At 33.6% G+C, this 18,974-nt stretch overlaps 1 protein-coding gene and 1 non-coding gene across 2 annotated transcripts in view; both read right to left on the bottom strand.

The window, feature by feature from the left end:
- Positions 1–10,105, bottom strand: part of LOC106135856 (transcription factor AP-2-epsilon) — a 62,746-nt gene extending 52,641 nt beyond the window's left edge. Inside the window, exon 1 of the mRNA XM_060951312.1 lies at positions 9,914–10,105. Within this exon, the coding sequence (XP_060807295.1) occupies positions 9,914–9,943 (30 nt within the window). The 5' untranslated portion in view covers positions 9,944–10,105. The remainder of the gene's footprint in view (positions 1–9,913) is intronic.
- Positions 10,106–17,915: 7,810 nt separating this feature from the next.
- Positions 17,916–17,987, bottom strand: Trnad-guc (transfer RNA aspartic acid (anticodon GUC)). The gene has a single exon. It is a non-coding gene; the product is annotated as a tRNA-Asp (tRNA).
- Positions 17,988–18,974: the final 987 nt, after the last annotated feature.

Raw genomic sequence — 18,974 nt, 5'->3', positions numbered from 1 at the left:
TATTTGGTCAACCTACTCTAGACGTAATGCAGTAAATGTTATTTTTTTTAATGTACAAGTTTAGGCGTGTTTGGTAGGAAATGAGTTTCGAAGGCTGTGTTTATAGGCTTCGTATTATGAACACGCTTCTAAAATTATTACTTATCTGTATTTAAGTGCTTGTTGATTAACTTTAATACTTACTTGAAATTATGAGGTTATTTATTTTAAAATAGGATTTTCATTCATTTAATATAGGACTATTTCATTAATTAAAGTTTATTCCTCCCTGTGTAATATTGATAGTGGGGAAGTCCGTTTGATAATGCCTTATTGTAGACATGTAAATTTTGTCTGAATAAAACCTGAAGTCTGATCTACAAAGATATCTAAAATTCTGTTTTCTATGGGAATGAAGCTCCAGAAAAAAGTAAGTATACTATCCGATGTGCAAGGGATACTTTTCTTCTCGTAGATATTTGCTACGACGGTCGTTGCACCCAGTAGTGTTGTTGAGTAAGTCGACAGGGTCTAAACCATCGATATAATCGATAGCTCAATTACTGTAAATAGATACTATCGACTCTACACCCAACAATACTATCGATAGTTTTGTAGTTTTTGAAACTATTGTAATTACCAAACCGAGATATCGATACTATCGGCTTATCGATATTGTAGATGACTTCCAAATAGACTCGTTTACAAATTTATGATAAAGCAATACAGGGTTTTATCAAACCCCACGTGAGCTTTAGTTTTTAATGGGATGAAAAGTTCCTTTTTGTTCTTCTCCAGGCTCTTAGTTATATATTATAAGAAAATAATGCGTGTAGAGACAACAAACAAACAAACTTACTTTCGCATTTATAATACTTGTTGAGATTGGGACATACCTACATCCACAAACATGAGATAAGTGGGGGTTATGATAAAATTACCTTATTTTTGTTTTGTGTACGTGATGCCAAATGCAGTGGACGGACGAACAGACGCTTGTTATTATTTAGGATGAGTCGTATTTGGGAGATTTGATTTGGAGTCATTTAGACTTTCGAGTAATGCCACTAGTGTTTTGTGAATCTTTCAAAACGTATGTTGTTGATATGGTATTCCCATTTCATTGTAAATGAAAACCTACTTCTTTCCTCTGGCGATAGTCCTTCATCCTCACCAATATAATTCAGAAAAAAGGCTTTTCGTAGACACTTCACACACAGAAATTCTCATCATTTTGCATTTCAATAAATTAAATTAGTAAGTTCTGTCAAACAGCTACAAACTACCTAAGCACTTATCCCTATTGAAGCTAGTATCCCTTTTAAAGAACAAAATGGAACGCTCTTCAAAATGGACACCAGCCTCAAAAGGGTGCTGGTACTTCGCCCAAACAAATCCCTCTCCAGAGGAAACCCTTGCAGGAGAACCTAATCAAAATTTGAGGATCATGGTTAAAACATTTACAGAGCTTTTATGAGATGACCACTCTACCAAGAGTGATAGAACTACGAAGGATTTTCTTCTATTTTATAGGTATGACCTCCAGTCTCCAACTACATCCATTCCAAATTTTGTTAAAACCAAATCAGAGGTTTAAACATAAAAAACAGACAGACATTTATAATATTAGGATGGATCCCACAAAGGATCCCATTTTTCATTATTGGTAAAAATACTAACAGTAGCACGCAATAAAAAAATGGCGTCAGATATTCCAAAAATTTAAATTGCACGGCTACCGTGCACGCAGGGCGATTCCGCGATCTGCAGGGTGTAATTACCCGTGCCGATTTACCCATCCAAATCCAATGTTGCCACAAATAAAAATGCTAACTCGACTAATTCGTGGGAGTTCGGTACGTACCTAAGCTACAGACGGCGTGAGAAATGCAAAGATTTTTTGGAAACGTGACGAGAGGAATTCAGTATATTCAAATTAGATTTTTTTTATTTAATACTGGCATACGTCCACTATTTCGTGTGTTGGTTGTATCGCAAATATTGTGGGAACTGTAACTTTTTTTCTGAAATGAAAAAAAGAACTTTGTCCTTCTCAGTAAATTTCCTAATAATGTGAATGTGTAAACAAGGCAAGAAGATTAGGCATGATGAAATACATACATATAAATAAACAATGACTTTATCTGACATGTTTTGCTTCTTTTCACAATACCCAATAATAGTTATTATAAAATAGGCAAGTGTTATTTATTATAAGAAAAAAAAACACAAAAAAATGTTATTCAAACCTCAAATAAACCGACAAAGCCTCGCTTTATTTCTATATTTGCCACGATCGGCTAATCGAAACTATTATTCAAAATGGACCCCATTAAAATTATTCAATGTGAAAGATTGTAAATTAATGTAAATTATTACTGAAAGGCATTAATAGGGAAAGCGGTAACGTTTTAAAATTAAAATAAGTTAATTCTGGCAACGGATGCTGCGCCCTGCTGGGAGGTCGCAAGTGCAACAAACAAGAATAAAAAAGTGTTATAATAATAGACTTTATTTTCTTACTTTTTAAACACAAGAAAATAAGATTACAAATATGGTTAGTTTTTACACTTTAATGATCTACAAGGCATAGCACCATTTCAATTTGGCTTTTTCCAATATTCATGTTGCTACTTTAGAAATATAATTAACTTAAAATATCAGAGAGATGATACTTCAAATATGTTATTCATTGTTTAAAATAAAATTAAAAAAAAGGCATTTTTATTACGCGCAACAAATTCTCTAAAATAAGATAATCACCTCTAGCTTTTTAAAGTTACTAATTAAATACAAAATTAAATGTAATTGTGTGGTAGTACAAAATATAAAAGTGGTAATTACTTACTTTCTTAGGCGACCGCTCAACTCGGGACAGATTAAAAATATAAAAAAGTTATGATAAAAAAGTGAGGTCAAAACATAATGGTTTGTTTAAAGTCGACGTCATATCAGTCACCGTGCAAGACAACCCTTGTCTCAAATTCATTCACAAAACTTGTCTGCGTTTAGAAATTAGTTTATTTTAATTACTCCCGAGTATTGTTGTATTAATAATTGCTTCGAGAATCGACAATATATTTTATTGTCTTTCTGTACGCTGTGATTTATACATCTAGTTAGTAAGTTATTCCAATTTTAATTTAGCCCACTTTAATGGTCCACGCTTGAATGGATTCTAATTAGGGAAAACAAGCGAAGGATCGTATGAATAATGTCGGATATAAATTTAGCTTATGGCTTAGAAAATCAGCCTGACCTCCGTACTGACACAATAGGTTTGTGTTTACCGTAACTAATTGCCTTTCGAAAAAAATAGGCTGAGAATTTATTGTAGTTTTTGCCCTGCTATCTAGCGTCAAATAAAAAAATATAGGTGGTTGATTTTTAACTATACCTATATTTCAATCAAATAATCACGAATATAAATTGATCTCAACATTTATAAACTTAACGAATCATTTGAATTATTAAGAAGCACCACAAACAATAAGAGTTACGGTTATTGTGTGCCATTAAAATACGAAAATAAAACGATATACGACCGTCGTAGTTCACCTTGCGACATTACTCAATACTTCATTAACTGCTGTTCACAATTCATTGGTTATAAATCAAAAAATTAAAAAACAACGACTCGCTCATTTGGCTGCCCGTGCCGTACACACTATTAAAAATAAAAAAAACAAAACCAGAGAGCGTATCCTTGCTCTTATTGCCTATTAAAATATAATATCGGCAATGCTTATTGAAATTCGAATTTCGAAATAGCCAATTAGAATTATTCTCGATTAGTTGGAACAGGTAACTAGCTACCGCATCTGATTTTATCGGTGCTTCAAATCTGAGAAAATGGTTAAGAAACGTAGATTTGTCTTCTGTTTTTATTATTTTATTTTGATGAAATAGAGTGGTGAGACATTTCTGGTGTTTATTATTTAAATTATTTTTTTATTCCATCAAAAAATAACTAACACATATCAATCGTAAAGTTTAGTAATGATTTCTATTTCTTTGTTTTTTTATAATACTAATTTAACATTATATCTGCACTTCTATCTCTTTTCTTTGAGTAAAATTTTTAGCTAAAACAGTTAAAAAATTATTTTAAAGTATTTTTTTAACAGATATCGTCATACTGACGTTTTTGTCTAGATCATTGTGGGCGGAGCAAAGTCGTTAGATTTATTACATTCAAATTTATTAGTTAAGACTGGACGGAAATCATTAATCTGTGGTCATGTCGTTTGCTGTTCATAAATAATATAAAGTTGTTAGCATCCACTTAAACAGTTTGGCGGCAAGACGTCTATACGTGTCTATGGCTGCTTCATAATGTTCGAATTCTGATACAATTTTTACTTCATAGATCATAGATTATCATTATAGAAAACTTTTTGTTTCTGAGTGACTGATAGGCAAGAGAACATTCAAACTACCGGGCTTAGAAAGACGAAGTTTCGCAGTGGAAGTTCAGGGAAGCAGAAAATAAGGATTTTCGCTGTCCTATTGAACCTATAAAAAGCTATATTATATTTATACTTACACCTCAGTCTTATCTGTCTATAAATTACAACAACGTACTACAATACCTAAATAAGACACAAACCATAATAAATTGGCCATAAAAGGCGACACACGACACAATAGAGGTCAAAATAATTTGACAAATGCACTCATTGGAGGAGAACTAATGATTTAATTATCTGAATCTGAATTACATTCAACGTCAGGTCGCAGTGACAACGCTGGCCGCTAAAATGCCTTTTGTTTGCGCTAGGGTTGGCACGTGGCACATAGCATAAAATACTAAATATAAAAAAAATAGATTATTTCGAGAAGTATCTCATCATCTTTTTAGTTGAATTTATTATCGGAATTCATTCGGAAGTATGTATAATCTGTTTTTCCTTAATGACAAGACATGATTACTAAATATTGTATTGGTATTTATTATTTTAGTTTCCTAACAACTAAAACATTAGAATGACGTCCCACCTGAGTTTCGGGTTCGCGTCATGAACTGTAATTATGTTTAGGTATTACAATCTTTAGTCACGAAATAAAGACAAAAAAAATTTTTATAAAAAAAAAATTGAGGTCATTTATGGTGGCCATACAAAAATTTTTGACAGCAACAACCCTACTTCCGCTCCCGTTCCAAATTCAAAATTGGAAATTAATGGCGGATTTGACAGCAACGTTATTGTGCGGCTAATTTAAATTTTTAAATCTTATCAAGTGAGCGATGACAGCGCCGTAATGGGATCGCGGGGTTTTAAAGTCCCTTCCATTCTGTTTGAGCCGATTGTTTTATTTTTTAATCCTTTCGCGTAGGTCAAGGAAATTAATTCATTAAGTTGGGAGCGATGGTGCTGGCCACAAATAATTATTTGTATCTCATTTCTTTAATAGAAAGGTGATTAAAAATATAAATCGAAATTTAAATTTGTTATGGCTTTGTTTTCAGCAAGTAATATGCACCAATCGGATGTTTTAAAATAAAATTTAATGAAGGCAAAGTAAACATAACTCATAAGGCATTGTTGACACCAGGTGCCTTCCTAGTAAGAGGCCAATAATGGACCTGTCACGGTGTAAATGATGCTCTGCGCTGTAACAGAGGACCGCCTAGCTTTGAGAATACATTGTTACAAATATGCTTTTTCTTTTGTTTCATTATCATTATTTACCGCCGTTCTTTCGTACATATATCGTCGTGTGGTTCAAGAAACTTAAAAACAGGACCACACCCATTTTTCCATCAAGTGCAAGCTTCCCACTAGTTTGATGGCGAAGAAAAAACATAGTTTTTACCAGCTGCTTCACTTCCCATGCAGATTGTAAAAAAAAAGAAATATTAAGTTTTGGCGAAAGGCTCTGATCATTCTCTTCCTGGATCTCAATTCCGTTAATCAGTCAGTCATTCTAGGGTTTATAGGAAAAAAAATGTAAAGCTCATAGTCTTACCAATAAGTAGCAAAACAATTTTGTTTCACCCTTAGGAAGCCGATATGCATCTGCCTTTGCATAATGTACGTACACTAATTTATTCTCTCTCTCAACTTTGCGTGTTCCCAATTGCACTCTTTACCACATGCTTAGGTGTCTTAGGTCTGGTTCTGACTTTTCTCTTTCCACTTAGCCCAGCATGAAGCGTCTTCAATTTTAAGACCATTGACGCATATTACATTTTATAACGTCAAGCCTACTTATCTGCACGCGTCGGAGGCGGCATGACCAGACATTTGTTCTTCAGATAGCATGCAGTCTTCCGCAAGACCTGATCTTAGCAAAGAAGGCTCTCTTATTTACTATGTCACTGACATGAACGCTGCCGCGAATACAGGTGTTCCTCACGCGGTCACGCCTCGAAACTGTACACCCAGCGTAAGATTTTCATAGTCATTGAGACGCAGTTCTTATTCCTAGTGCCGCTCAACCAATGGCCACGTTTCGCCGTCATACAACAGGTCATACACGCTGTCATACAAAACCCGATACTCATCTGTCTTTGCATAATGTGCCTTGACGTAGATTGCCCCGTCAATCAGGAGTGCACTAATTTATTATGTACAGGTTAAACTAGTTGCAGTTACCCGCTTAACAGTAAGTTACTTAGCTTAACTGTATTTACATGTTATTGATCAAACTGTGTCGTAAATTTGACGAAAGATTAAAAAGTTTAATTTTTATCTATTTATATGCGTTGAAAAATGAGGAAACTCACTGACTAACAAATCAATACCCCTAATATCAATAAGCCCTAAGTCTAGCGATTTAAAATTTGGCATGTAGGTAAGTACCTAATACCTTATGTTTTGCATAAGGGCCTAAGAGAGAATTTCTGTAAATTCCCGGGGGAAAGGAAATAAACGAGATTTTTCGTCGTAAGGATAGATAGCCGACTAATAGTTGTCTTACTATTTCGATACTTTTTTATCAAATCGGAGACATTCTGTCAAAACTTCAGGTCAAGAGTACCCGAAACCGACGAGCTTTCATTAAGAGTAATGAATGTTTATGAAGCGAAAGAAGTATGTAATGATCGTGGCAAGTGGAAAGATGTAGTCTCTGCCTACCCCTGCGGAAAAGAGGCGTGATTTATGTATATACTATTTCGATTTCTATGAAAGAAACTAACATTGTGCCGACTTTACATAAAAGGTAGGTACCTAAAGAAGAAGAATAATTGAAAACCCATCTCAGCATGCAGTTTCAAAGCTGGCGGGTTGAAAGCACCTAAAGCTAAAGAAAACATGTAAGCAATTCTTTACATATCGTGCAAAGATGTAGGAGAGCTTTTATAGCAGGCTATCTTTTTGAACGCGCTTTTGGAATACACCTACATATAACACGTCTTTAACCATTACGAGGTAGACAAAGGTCGTAGTTTTGAATAGACTCGAAGGCCATGTTTAGCTTAGTTTCAGATAGTGACAGTGACAGGTTACAAGCCTCTTTTCCGAGAGATTCCCTTAGTTTTAGCTTTTCCATCGACTGGGAATATTAATATTTTTTATTCTTTAGTCGCCTCTTACGACGTCCACAAAAATAATTTTAGTGGTATCTATAATTATTATACAAATAGACAGTAGGTACTATACATGACATACCTAACCTTTGAAAATAAAAATTAATCCATACTTCCACATGCATTATACATGTGAAATTATATTTGTGTGTTTGCTTGTCCGGCTTTCGGGTGGGCAAAAACCTTAGTGTTAAGTAAATCCATTAATAAATAAACCTAGAAAAGATTTTTTTGCATATTGTCTAGTGCTACGCAACAATAATTATAATAACGTTACAACTAGGTTCATAATCTTGAAAAATCAAAGAATATAAATAAACACATTTATCTTTTTCCACTAGATCAAAACTTATAATTATTTACAAAACATAGAACAACTCGCCAAAACAGAGCCGATATTCGTTCGTTCCGATGTCTCACCTATAATTTAACCCTCAATTATAATCATAAAAGTATAACTTAGTAAAAACTCGGCTGGGCTAATTGTACCCTTTGGAAGAATGTTTTAAATGCACAGGCTGCTCTGTCAAGGGTTTTATTCTTTTAAGTGTTAGTATAGGAGCTCTCGACACCAGAAAAATTGTAAATGAAAATATACAGGACAAATCACGCAGATTGAGGTAAGTACCCTAGTACCCAAGTTCCATACCTCGATAATTCGGTCTTTGTGTTATGGGATACTAACTCAACGATACTATTTATATTTTATAATGAATACTTATAAAATTGTATGGTTATTTTGCGTAAGCCACCGCCGTACTTCATACATCTCAGTTTTGGATCAACTTATAATACATAGATTCTACTGGCAGAGAATACCATACTTATTATAAAGGCATATAAGATAGATAAATAGATAAAATGTGTATTCGACAATGATACAAACATAAACAAATATAACAATAACAAATGCTAATTTAATTATTATATTAGTAGTTTATTGTATTTTAGTAAATAATTAAGATTTTGAAAATTATATTAAGTTGAAGCGATGTTATTATAAACAATAACGCAAAAAAATATAGGGATAGTTAGGTATACTTATATTAATATTTTGCATAGCTTTTTTTTTCATACATTGGTTTTCTATCGAATGTTTTGAATTATTTAAATAAAGAACCCTGTAAAAGTCTACTAATAATACTTTTTACAAAAATATTTGCCACTTTCGTGATTTTTAATTGTTAAATAACATACACACATACATATGTATGTTACATATAACATACATACCTAGATCCTACTTAGGTATAGATGTATCACAGAATTATTTATAGCACAAAATTGAATTATAAATGGAAATGTAGTTTATTTTTTATTTTATCTGTTTTTATTTAATTAAGACAATTGGATGTGTATTTTTGTTAATTTAAAAACAATTGTAGGTATCAATTTCGAGGAAATATTGCACTGATATTGATTAAAACCTGCAAAGTATCGTAGCACACCTTTATTATTCGGAATTAAATGTCACTGTAGTGTAGCCCTGGAGAAACGTTATAAAACAGGTACGGGTTTAACAGTGTTCCGAATTAACGCGTAATTTTTATTGTTAGCTCCCAGTCTAAAAACTCCTATCGGGACCTCAACTTACGGGATCGATTACTAGAAGAACTGGACGCTAGTATTTAGATTGTGGACGCAATTAGCTGTGTGTGTGACTTTAACGTTACATTGTATTTTTTCTGGAACCATCATTTTGTGTTTGTTTTTTTTAGGCTTAGTACTAAGTAAAAAGGAAAACAATCTTACCTACTAAGTACTTATGTATTTTTGTTGTAAAACATGTTTTTAAATTAATTCATAGCCCGTAGAAGTAAAATCAAATTGAAATAAAATAGTTTCATAATTAGTAACTTTTCTTGTTAACCATATTATAATTTAAAAATGTTTTATAAATTTATTTTTCAATAATAAGACGTAAGTTTTTTTACCTTAATTTCAGTACCTGCCTTAATAAATGGTCTTTACTGAGGTGAAAAACGCGCTTCAATAGAGCTTTTTCTTACAATAACACGAATCAAGATAAATATCTGAAGTCTATATATTAAATAGATATAATTCGGTGTAAACCCATCTACCGACGCGCTTGTTAAATGTGTAATTATTTTATTTAAATTGTAACTTTGTTTTTATTTTGTCAGACATCTTTACCTATATGTATGTTACGGATATAAAAGAGATCATCAATTGTGTTTCTATTATTTCTTATCCTGAACATTGTTTAATTAGCCGCAAGCCAAATTTTAAAAAATAACTTCCTATTGTGTTATATATAGGTACTAATAGAATGCAACAACTTCATAGTAGGTATATGATACACATAACATTGAAGCTGTATTACCTACCGATGAACACATGATTCTACTTACTTCTACATAATAAGATAGTATTGCATACCTCACGATGGCACTGCATGTACAAGTTCATGCCGCTAAATCTATACTAAGGCAACCATATCACAGAACGCACTGAGTCCCATATCACAAGAGTTCAGATAAGTTATCGCACTTTGTACATATCCGATGCGCCCGGGGCGAAGATCACGGAGACGCGAAAACGTAATAATAATCGACCATCCCGCAGGCTTATCTGTAAACGACTGGAGGCTACAAGCCTTTTGCTGGGGGCGAAACGCCGTGCGTAGCTCCGAACTCCGCCCCGGGGCTCGCTATTGGCCTAAAAGCGGTAGCGGGTTCCGTATGCGCCTCCCCATTGGCCATGACGACGCCAGGGGGGCAGCCGCGCGTCAACTGGCAATATTTTGACGTTTTTTTACTGGCATTTCTTGTCGCGTCGATTAATTGTAATTCTCTACGGCTATTGTAGGGTTAAGTGAGCAGTTTTGACGGCTGTGCGTTACAATGCCTGATTTGTATTGTGATTTTTTTTATTTTATTTTTAGTGTTGCGCCTGCGCACGTTGTTGGTTTTTCGGTGTTTGAATCGTGTCTGTCGATTTTGATTCGTAACGCTCCGAGCGATTTAAGCAAACACCTGTTTGAATTTCTCACTGATTTTTTGCAGTGTTTTCAGATTTTGTTTGAGGATCGCAAATAGATACTCTTTGATTTTTTTGAGCTTTTTACATCGATACATTTTTACGAAATAGTTGGCATTATTGCGTTTTATTATACTTTATTAGTGACTTTTTATTCTAACACAAACTTATGTCGATAAGTTAAGATAGGTTCTCTCATATAAGTATTATGAATTAAATATTTTTAATTTTAACTTTCATTTTCTTACGGCATTAATCGGGTGTCAGTACCTAGGTACCTATATTGTGAAATGACAATACTTATCACCTAAACGTCTCGATATTAAAATACCATAGTTACTAAATACTCAAAATTCCCGGCTACCACCTCTAGGTATGGAAAAGGGTCCAGGACGCGGTTATTGACCACGGATCCTGGATTGGGTGACTCGGGTTTTTACATGGAGCGACTCCCGTCTGACCATCGCTATCTTATCACTGTAAGAGAATTGTAACCCATATTGGATCATTTCGTAATTTACTATCAAATTTCAAGATAATGTATCTTGATCCAATCTGATAAGTATCTATTCATTTTACATTAGGTACCTATCGGCGAAATAATGATAGAAATACTTAATTAGATCAGAGTATAAATGTAGAAATGTAATTAATTTATTTCAAAGGATTTAAAACAGTCAAGATTAGTTTTAATTACAATCATATAAGTACTTACTTACTCACTTAAAATTATTCAAACACTTTTAATAGTATGCTTATTTATATCAATGCTATATCTATTGTATAGATAGTGTGGATTTATTCTCACTAAACCTAATAACGGAAATGGCATCACTAACCGGAAGTCGTGATATCAATTCAGGACGCTATCATGGTTTATTCAGGCCGATACATTATGCATAAGGGTTTGTGTATCTAACTGTTTGTCTATGACCGGGATTTCATATTTGTTCGTGGTTTAAGTTATGTACATACTTAGGTATATTTTACAAAATGAAATAAAAAGGACCCATATGTACAGTTATACACAATACAATTATTTTATTTACTTAACGTAAAAATACATTCACAAGTAATTTTATATACTTACCGGTAATAAAAACATACTTTCGAATAAAAGATTAACAATACTTACCGCAGTACGGACAGCCCACTTCTATTCAAATCGTATAACATAATTACGGAACGCATAAAAGGGCGAAAATTAACTTTCGATATAATGATGGCAACTTTCCGTACCTCTGTCGGCCAAATGTCTGTCTCCCCGGGCTGTTTGTGGAGAAAAGGGTTGTCGCACATTGGAGTGACACGACGCGACGTAACGACAAATGCGTTGTCGTTTCGACTTCGTTTTTGATTCATAGACTTCTTTTGATGATGATCGTGACCTCTAATTTACGACTTCTTAAATTTCGCCATTCAACTTTGCTGTTTACAGTACAAGCTGACTTTGGTCTTAAATATCTAGTCTGTCTAGAGCCACGGTATGATACTGATAAAGACTGTACCTCTTTCCCAAAATGTCGGTGCGTGGGGTACAAAAACTTCTAAAATTTGTAGCCCCGCGTTTTGAAAATATCAGAGTACGTCTTATTTTTATAAAGTTTTTTTTCTTATTTTTAAAATGCCAGAGATAACGTCTAGGTATGACAGAAAGAAGTAGTACTTACCTACATAAGTAAGTTTTGAGTCTCAACGCGATGTCGTGTCGTGTAAGTCTAATGTGTCACGGCCCACACGGAAACATTGGTGTTGCAATAAGAAATTAATTATGTTTAATTGCACAGGAACACCCAATTTTCGGACCACACAGTGGTTGACAGATGTCATTGGATGTTTTTCTAAATTCAACACCTCGAGGCGTCTATTACAGTTTGCTGAAACACGGAAATGTGGAATTAAGCTTTATTTTCTGTGTGGTTGGTGGTCGAGTTACAAAATTATAAATAAATATTATATTTCTACAAAATATGTTTTGTAGTGGAAACAAGTAGTATTTGCCTACCCCTCCGGGAAAAAGGCTGATTTTATGTATGTATGGTATATTTTTTGAGTGCGAGAATCAAAGAATGCTAGAAATGGCAACATTAAATGATAGGTAACACAAATTCCATTCTACTCACTATTAGAGTGAGTACTTATAAGTCTATCTGCCTCTTGCGCATCCACAATTAAACCGATTGACCGATTTAGATGGAATTTTGTATGAATATTCTTAATTGTTGGAGGTAAATATAAAGTAAGCTATTTTTTTCTGAGAATACCTAATATAGCTAGTATAAAATTATTTTACACTGCAGTATTAATTATTATAGAGATAATTTTAACTGCAAAAGATGTTACAAACTAATTTATCAAATAGTTAAACTAAGTTTAAGTTAAGTTTTTATATATTCATTACGGTTAGTAAAATCCCATCAAGAACAAAAAAAATTGTAAAAAATCTTTGAAATTAAAAGCAAATTAGTAAGAGCAAGTGTGACATGCTAAATTTTTAAATTACTAGAGGAAAGTCACCAAATATGGAATACCATTTTGTTTTTGGGATATAAAAAAAAAACTTCATATAAATTAAACCAGTTTAATGTTTTAACTAATCAGTCATACATTTATATGTAGTAATTAACAGCCTTTAATCAAATATATTAGTAATCAAATTAAAATCTAACACAAAAAACAAAATCACAAATGAGTAACCAAATATGGAATAGGTACCCATATATGGAATATAAGCATAAATCAACGTAACAATAACAAAAATGGACATTAATATCTTTGAGATCAATCAAATGAATATAACATATTGTGATAAATGAAAGAAGTTACATAATTACTTGCAAAAGTCTAATTAAAAATCCAAGTATCAAACTCTGGACCAGCACAATCATAATGTGCCCAGAGCCCACACATCAAGCATTTAATCCAGCTTTCTCCACTTTTATCCATGGAAAAAAGACTTGAACAAAACATACATTCTGCATCAGCAGAGTCAGGACGTACTTGGTCCATCAACTCATCTTGTTCACTACCTTCACTAAACTGGATAACGTCTATTCCATAATTAGACACCCACGACTGTCCATATTTGGATTTTTATACTAGTTCAAACTCTTCCAAATATTTTTTCAAGTCACAATATTTTAATGATAAAAGATCACAAAATGGTGAAATAAACATAATACCGATATACTAAATAGTATAACACTTTTGTATACAAACATAACAGCTGGTTATACTCATTTATTACTTACCTTAAAAATTTTCTGCACGATAACAAAATAAAACACGCCTGCCACACGTGAAGCGTTCGCGCAACTGACTCGATGGTGTGAGTGTGATAGTTAGTAGACCGAATGAAACAGAAGATGGTCGAGTGTTGCATTTCTATACTTATAGTCTTAGAGAAATGAAGGTATTCCATATTAGGATACTATTCCATATTTGGTGACTTTCCTCTACTAATAAAATATGATGTTTTCTAAATTATAAAAAAGTAACGAAATCTAATTAACAGTCAATTCAGCTAACGCACCAAGACCATTCAGAATTGTTTCTCATCAATGATAAAAAATATCACAAATTAATTTCGACCCATAAGTCAGACCTTTTTTGATGAATTCACAAATTTTTGAGTCACCTATCTTCACTGGGCCATTTAATTCGATACGCCGACCTTTCGGTGACGTAAATTTAGTATTTTGATGTATTATTGTAGATAACGGTAGATTATTTTTTGTGAAATGGTATTAAAAACTTATTTTATTATGATTTAGCGACATGGTAAAATCACTATGAAATTAAATTCGTTTTTAAAGCAACTTAATCGATTTTAAATTGTGAATAACCATTATTTCTTGATACTTTTTCAATAACATGTGACTGCGGAGCTATATAGATGACATGAGGCTGCCCGCGACATCGTCCGCGTGGAATCCCGCTGGAACTTGGGGATAAATAGTAGCCTTTGTGTTATTCTGGATTTTCAGCTACCTATATAACAAATTTCATCGTAATCTTTTTTTTTTATCTTTTCTTCCTCCTGGCATCAATCTCGACTATCCTCACCTCTATAGAGAGGAGCTCGGAAGAAATGTGTGTGTGTTTGTGTGATGTGTCTCCGTTTGGCAAGTCACAGTTTTCTGTGCAGTTGTAAAGCGGTAAAATAAGATGAAAAAGTTAAGAGTTTAGATTAAGACTAATGGTTGTGTTTACCACTAGTTGCGACGCGCATTTACCAGTACTTACCACTTCTATAGTCTTATTCCGAAATCTATGGATGCAGCTGGGAACAAATTCGGATGATGTTAGTTCAATTTCATTTTATTTTTTCAAAAGACGGTAAACAACGTTGTGTACAAAATAACAATCTTGTTCCAAATTTGAAAATTTAAAAGTACAGTCATTGAAATGCCGCGCATACCGGCCAGTGTTTACTCGCATACTCGTCCATTATTCTGGAACGCAGGGACGCACGCGAGCGTAAAATAAGGAGAATACAGAAGAAGAACTTAATTGTAAGATACAAGATGCAAAGACTTTAGAGCTTTGCATGTAGATATTAATTAATTCAGGCCAAAAATAACGATAGACTACATTTTAATCGAGTCGACCTTTACATTACTACTAGGCGTAGCTCGGTGTATCGCTTTCATGGGAATTTCTAAAAAAATGTAGCTAATGCTATATAGTGAATAATCAAAATGGGGCCATTTTCTTTTAAATTTATTACATACAAAAATACAAATATTTTTTTCTTTTCAATTTACTTAGAATTAAGAGTATAGATATGGATAAATCGATCACAAAGTAAAACTCATGAAAATTATTATGAATGTAGCGAGAATGAAGCGAGTGGAAAAATGAATTCTATTCCCAAAGAAGAAAGTAGCCTCGATTATATGTAAACACCAGTTATCCTTTTGTACTTCACTATTTTATGATGCGAGTGTTCGTCCATTACGCTAATTCTATGTCTATGTAACATAATTCATATGTTATACGAGATTTTGGGTATAAAATATGTGTTCCCGTTATCCTCAGATATTTCATGTGACGAGCTGATATCCCAATGGAAATAATTGCCGTATGACGACGTAGCAGCCCCAAAATAAATGAAAAGGAATAAATAAAAATTCCATCGTCATTTTTATTTTTAAGGGATTTCTATGGTGCACCAAAATATTTTGTTACGAGAAGATTGGCACAAAAATGGTAATGATCGTTAATACGAGTAGTTATAATTATTTAATCTGTCACATGTTTGTATTTACTGCACAGATTTTTATATTTTTTCACATATAAAATTTAGTCTAACTTGATGAAAGTGGATAGTTTATTATGTAAGTATTTGGCCTGCCTGTTAATAAAATTTACAAAGCGAAAATTTGTAGAGATGTGTGTTTGTCGGTACTTTTTCATGTAAAAATCTACTAAACTGATTTTGATGAATCTTTGCAGTAGAATAACATAGACAGTGTAATAACATAATAAGTAAAAATTTATAGAAAGTGTAGCAACAGCTAATTATTTAAATGTGCTTTTATATATCAATATGTATTGTACAAATATCCAATTTGATAATCTAATGTATCGCAGAAAAAAAAAGAAATAGAGTTGCCAGTTTTGTTTAAAAAAACAAAACCTCTTTAATATTTTTGGGTAAAGTTAAAATAAATTAGCATATTAGATGACCGTACAGAATTCCGAAAAGCCATAGAGTCCTCATTATAGGTAATTATTATGATAAAAAGATTATGTAGTTTTATTATGCGTCCGTAAGTATAGCCTTGGTTGATCTAATGTCGTCCCTATCATCAGATGTGATGATAGCATGTGTAATGTTTTAGGGTCCCGCGTAACAAAACGGAGAACGTTATCACTATATAATATAAAACAAAGTCGCTTTCCGCGTCTGTCTCTCTGTATGTATGTTTGTATCTTTAAAATTACTCGACGGATTTTGATGCAATTTTTTTTAATAGTGATTCAATAAAAAAGGTTTATATGTATAAATTCTATCAGTGTAAAACCAGGGCTGGCCGCTAGTCTATATATAACTCTCTCGTTACTAAAAAACTAACTCCAAGACAGACAGACAACGCACAGCCTGAACCGCTAAGAATTTGAAATTTGGCATAGGCTCCTTATGTGGTCTAGGGGTCCAATGATTGAGGTTTTTACTTAAATTTCCACGGGATTGGAAATTAACAGGAATTTGGGTTCTGCGCGGGCGGAGTGACACGGATTGGGAAAGACATGGAGTGGTACTATTGTCAGGCGCCGAAACCACACGATATCACAATATCTTAACCGGTAAAATAAAAAAATGTGTGAAGAGACATAAACAAAAGAAAGCTACAATATAACATCTAAACACGCAAAAAGCCAGACATAAATCTTTTAAGTCGTAACAATGACTTGGACGACCATAAAATAAGTTAAATGACTATGTTTACCCCGCAATTATGTGGGGACCGGCAGACTTGCAATTATAAAGCGTTTGGGTTAATTATTAGGGGCCTATCAGTTTTATAACAATCAATTGATTACAAAAGCTAATAGTCACTGAATATAGAGTAAGTAATAGTAATATAGTATTCTAGATAGGTATAAACTTGGGATACTTCTTTTAAGCAATGGGATAGTTACATGTCACTATTTGAATTAGAATGAAATTGATTCCGTCTTAAGCCAAACAGCTGAACGTGGCCCATCAGTCTTTAAAAGACTGTTTGCTCTGTCTACCCCGCAAGGGATATGAAATGATTATGTATGTATGTCTTCTATATGTATATAAAAGAGGATACTTATTGATTGACTTGTCTGAATGTTTGACCTTTCAGTGCTCATCAAATACCTTTGGGTCTACTTATAGACTCGAAATGCAGGTTCCTGATGTAGTTTGGCGGTGCACTGTGAGAGCTGACAAATATTCCGCTTGGACGGAAATTGACGGAATTATAAGTATAGCGCGCGCGCGTGGAACCGCTGGCGCACTCTAGCAGTAATGTGACAAAAATGTGCCAAAAGTTGTTAAAATTTGAGAGTTGGTATCAGGAGTAGCCCTTCAAAAACGCACGGCTCTACCAACCTACCGGTTATTGTCGCCAGAAAGAGTGCGCTGCTATCGCTTTTACTCTCTAACAGCGCACCGTTTCTTGATTCCGTACAAAATCTGAGTGTCCTTTTAGTTCTGTATTACCTACAGATTCTGATAAAAATCCTCTACAGAGAGGTGAAAAAAATAGTTTTTAGTTTCAATATGATTGCTAATAGATGGCACTACTATAACAAAAAGTGAAAGTTTGATCCATTAAGATGTGTTCTCATTTTATACTAAAAATGAATCTTGTTTAAAAAATTAAAATAATTTGAAATGTAAAAAAAATAAATAAAAAGAGTCCTCTCCGGCGGGGAATCGAACCCCGGTCTCCCGCGTGACAGGCGGGGATACTGACCACTATACTACCGAAGACTTCAACATAATGACGAAAATAGTGGTAAAATATTAAATCACTAGAGTAATTACCAATTACTGTCATCAAAGATAAGATAATAAAAAAATACAGGGCTGGGACTTACAAGAATAAAAAAAATATCTATACCTATTACTTCTCGTACTCTAGGTTTAGTCTACCAGAGTACGCTCACGGCTCCTTTAGTGTAAAACGACGATTCCCGTCAGTTTCAGATCCCGCGGGAATTTCGGGAAATCCTTTTTTAGTACATCCCAAGACTACACTAGGAACCTAAATGCTTAATTTTAAAATATCTAGCTAGACAAGATGGTGCCGTGTGGTTCCAGGCACCAATAAAAAAAGAATAGGACTACTCCATCTTTCCCCAAAGTTGTCGTAAAAGGCGACTTAGGGATTGGCTTATAATCTTGGTAAGTATTCTTCTTTCAGGCTGATGGGCTGCAACCTGTCACTATTTGAATCTCAATTCTCTCATTAAGCCAAACAGCTGAACGTGGCATGGCACGGTTCCACATCCAGTTGTCTGAATGTGCAGGTTTCCACACGATGTTTTCCGTCACCGTAATGAGTTTCATACTCATTACGGTTATTCATTGTACCATATTAAAGTTTAGGCCTTTCATTTTATTCTTTACTCTTATTCTACAGTTATGGCCCATGCAATAGTATTAAGGGATTTCTGAACGAGGTCCTATCACGTAACATATATCAATCAATCCTTTGACGTCCAAGAATAAAATAACGAATATGTAGAAAAATTACTTTAAAGACAAAATATGATTGACTTATTAAAATATTTTAATTTATTTTTTATTTACAAACGCACACACACACACACACAAAACAACAAATGTGACGTCACCATTTCCACTCATTTATTTTTAGTAGTTTCAAACCCTAGTTAAACATGGCTTTTTCAGTCTTTTCGAGACTGCAAAAAGAAGAATTAAATCACCTGGTATACCAATCAAAGTATTCGTGAC

The sequence above is a fragment of the Amyelois transitella genome, chromosome 24 (assembly GCF_032362555.1).
Source record: "Amyelois transitella isolate CPQ chromosome 24, ilAmyTran1.1, whole genome shotgun sequence".
Classification (NCBI taxonomy): Eukaryota; Metazoa; Arthropoda; class Insecta; order Lepidoptera; family Pyralidae; genus Amyelois; species Amyelois transitella.
Note: the sequence above shows the minus strand (reverse complement) of the source record. Positions and strands in the feature narration are given on the sequence as shown.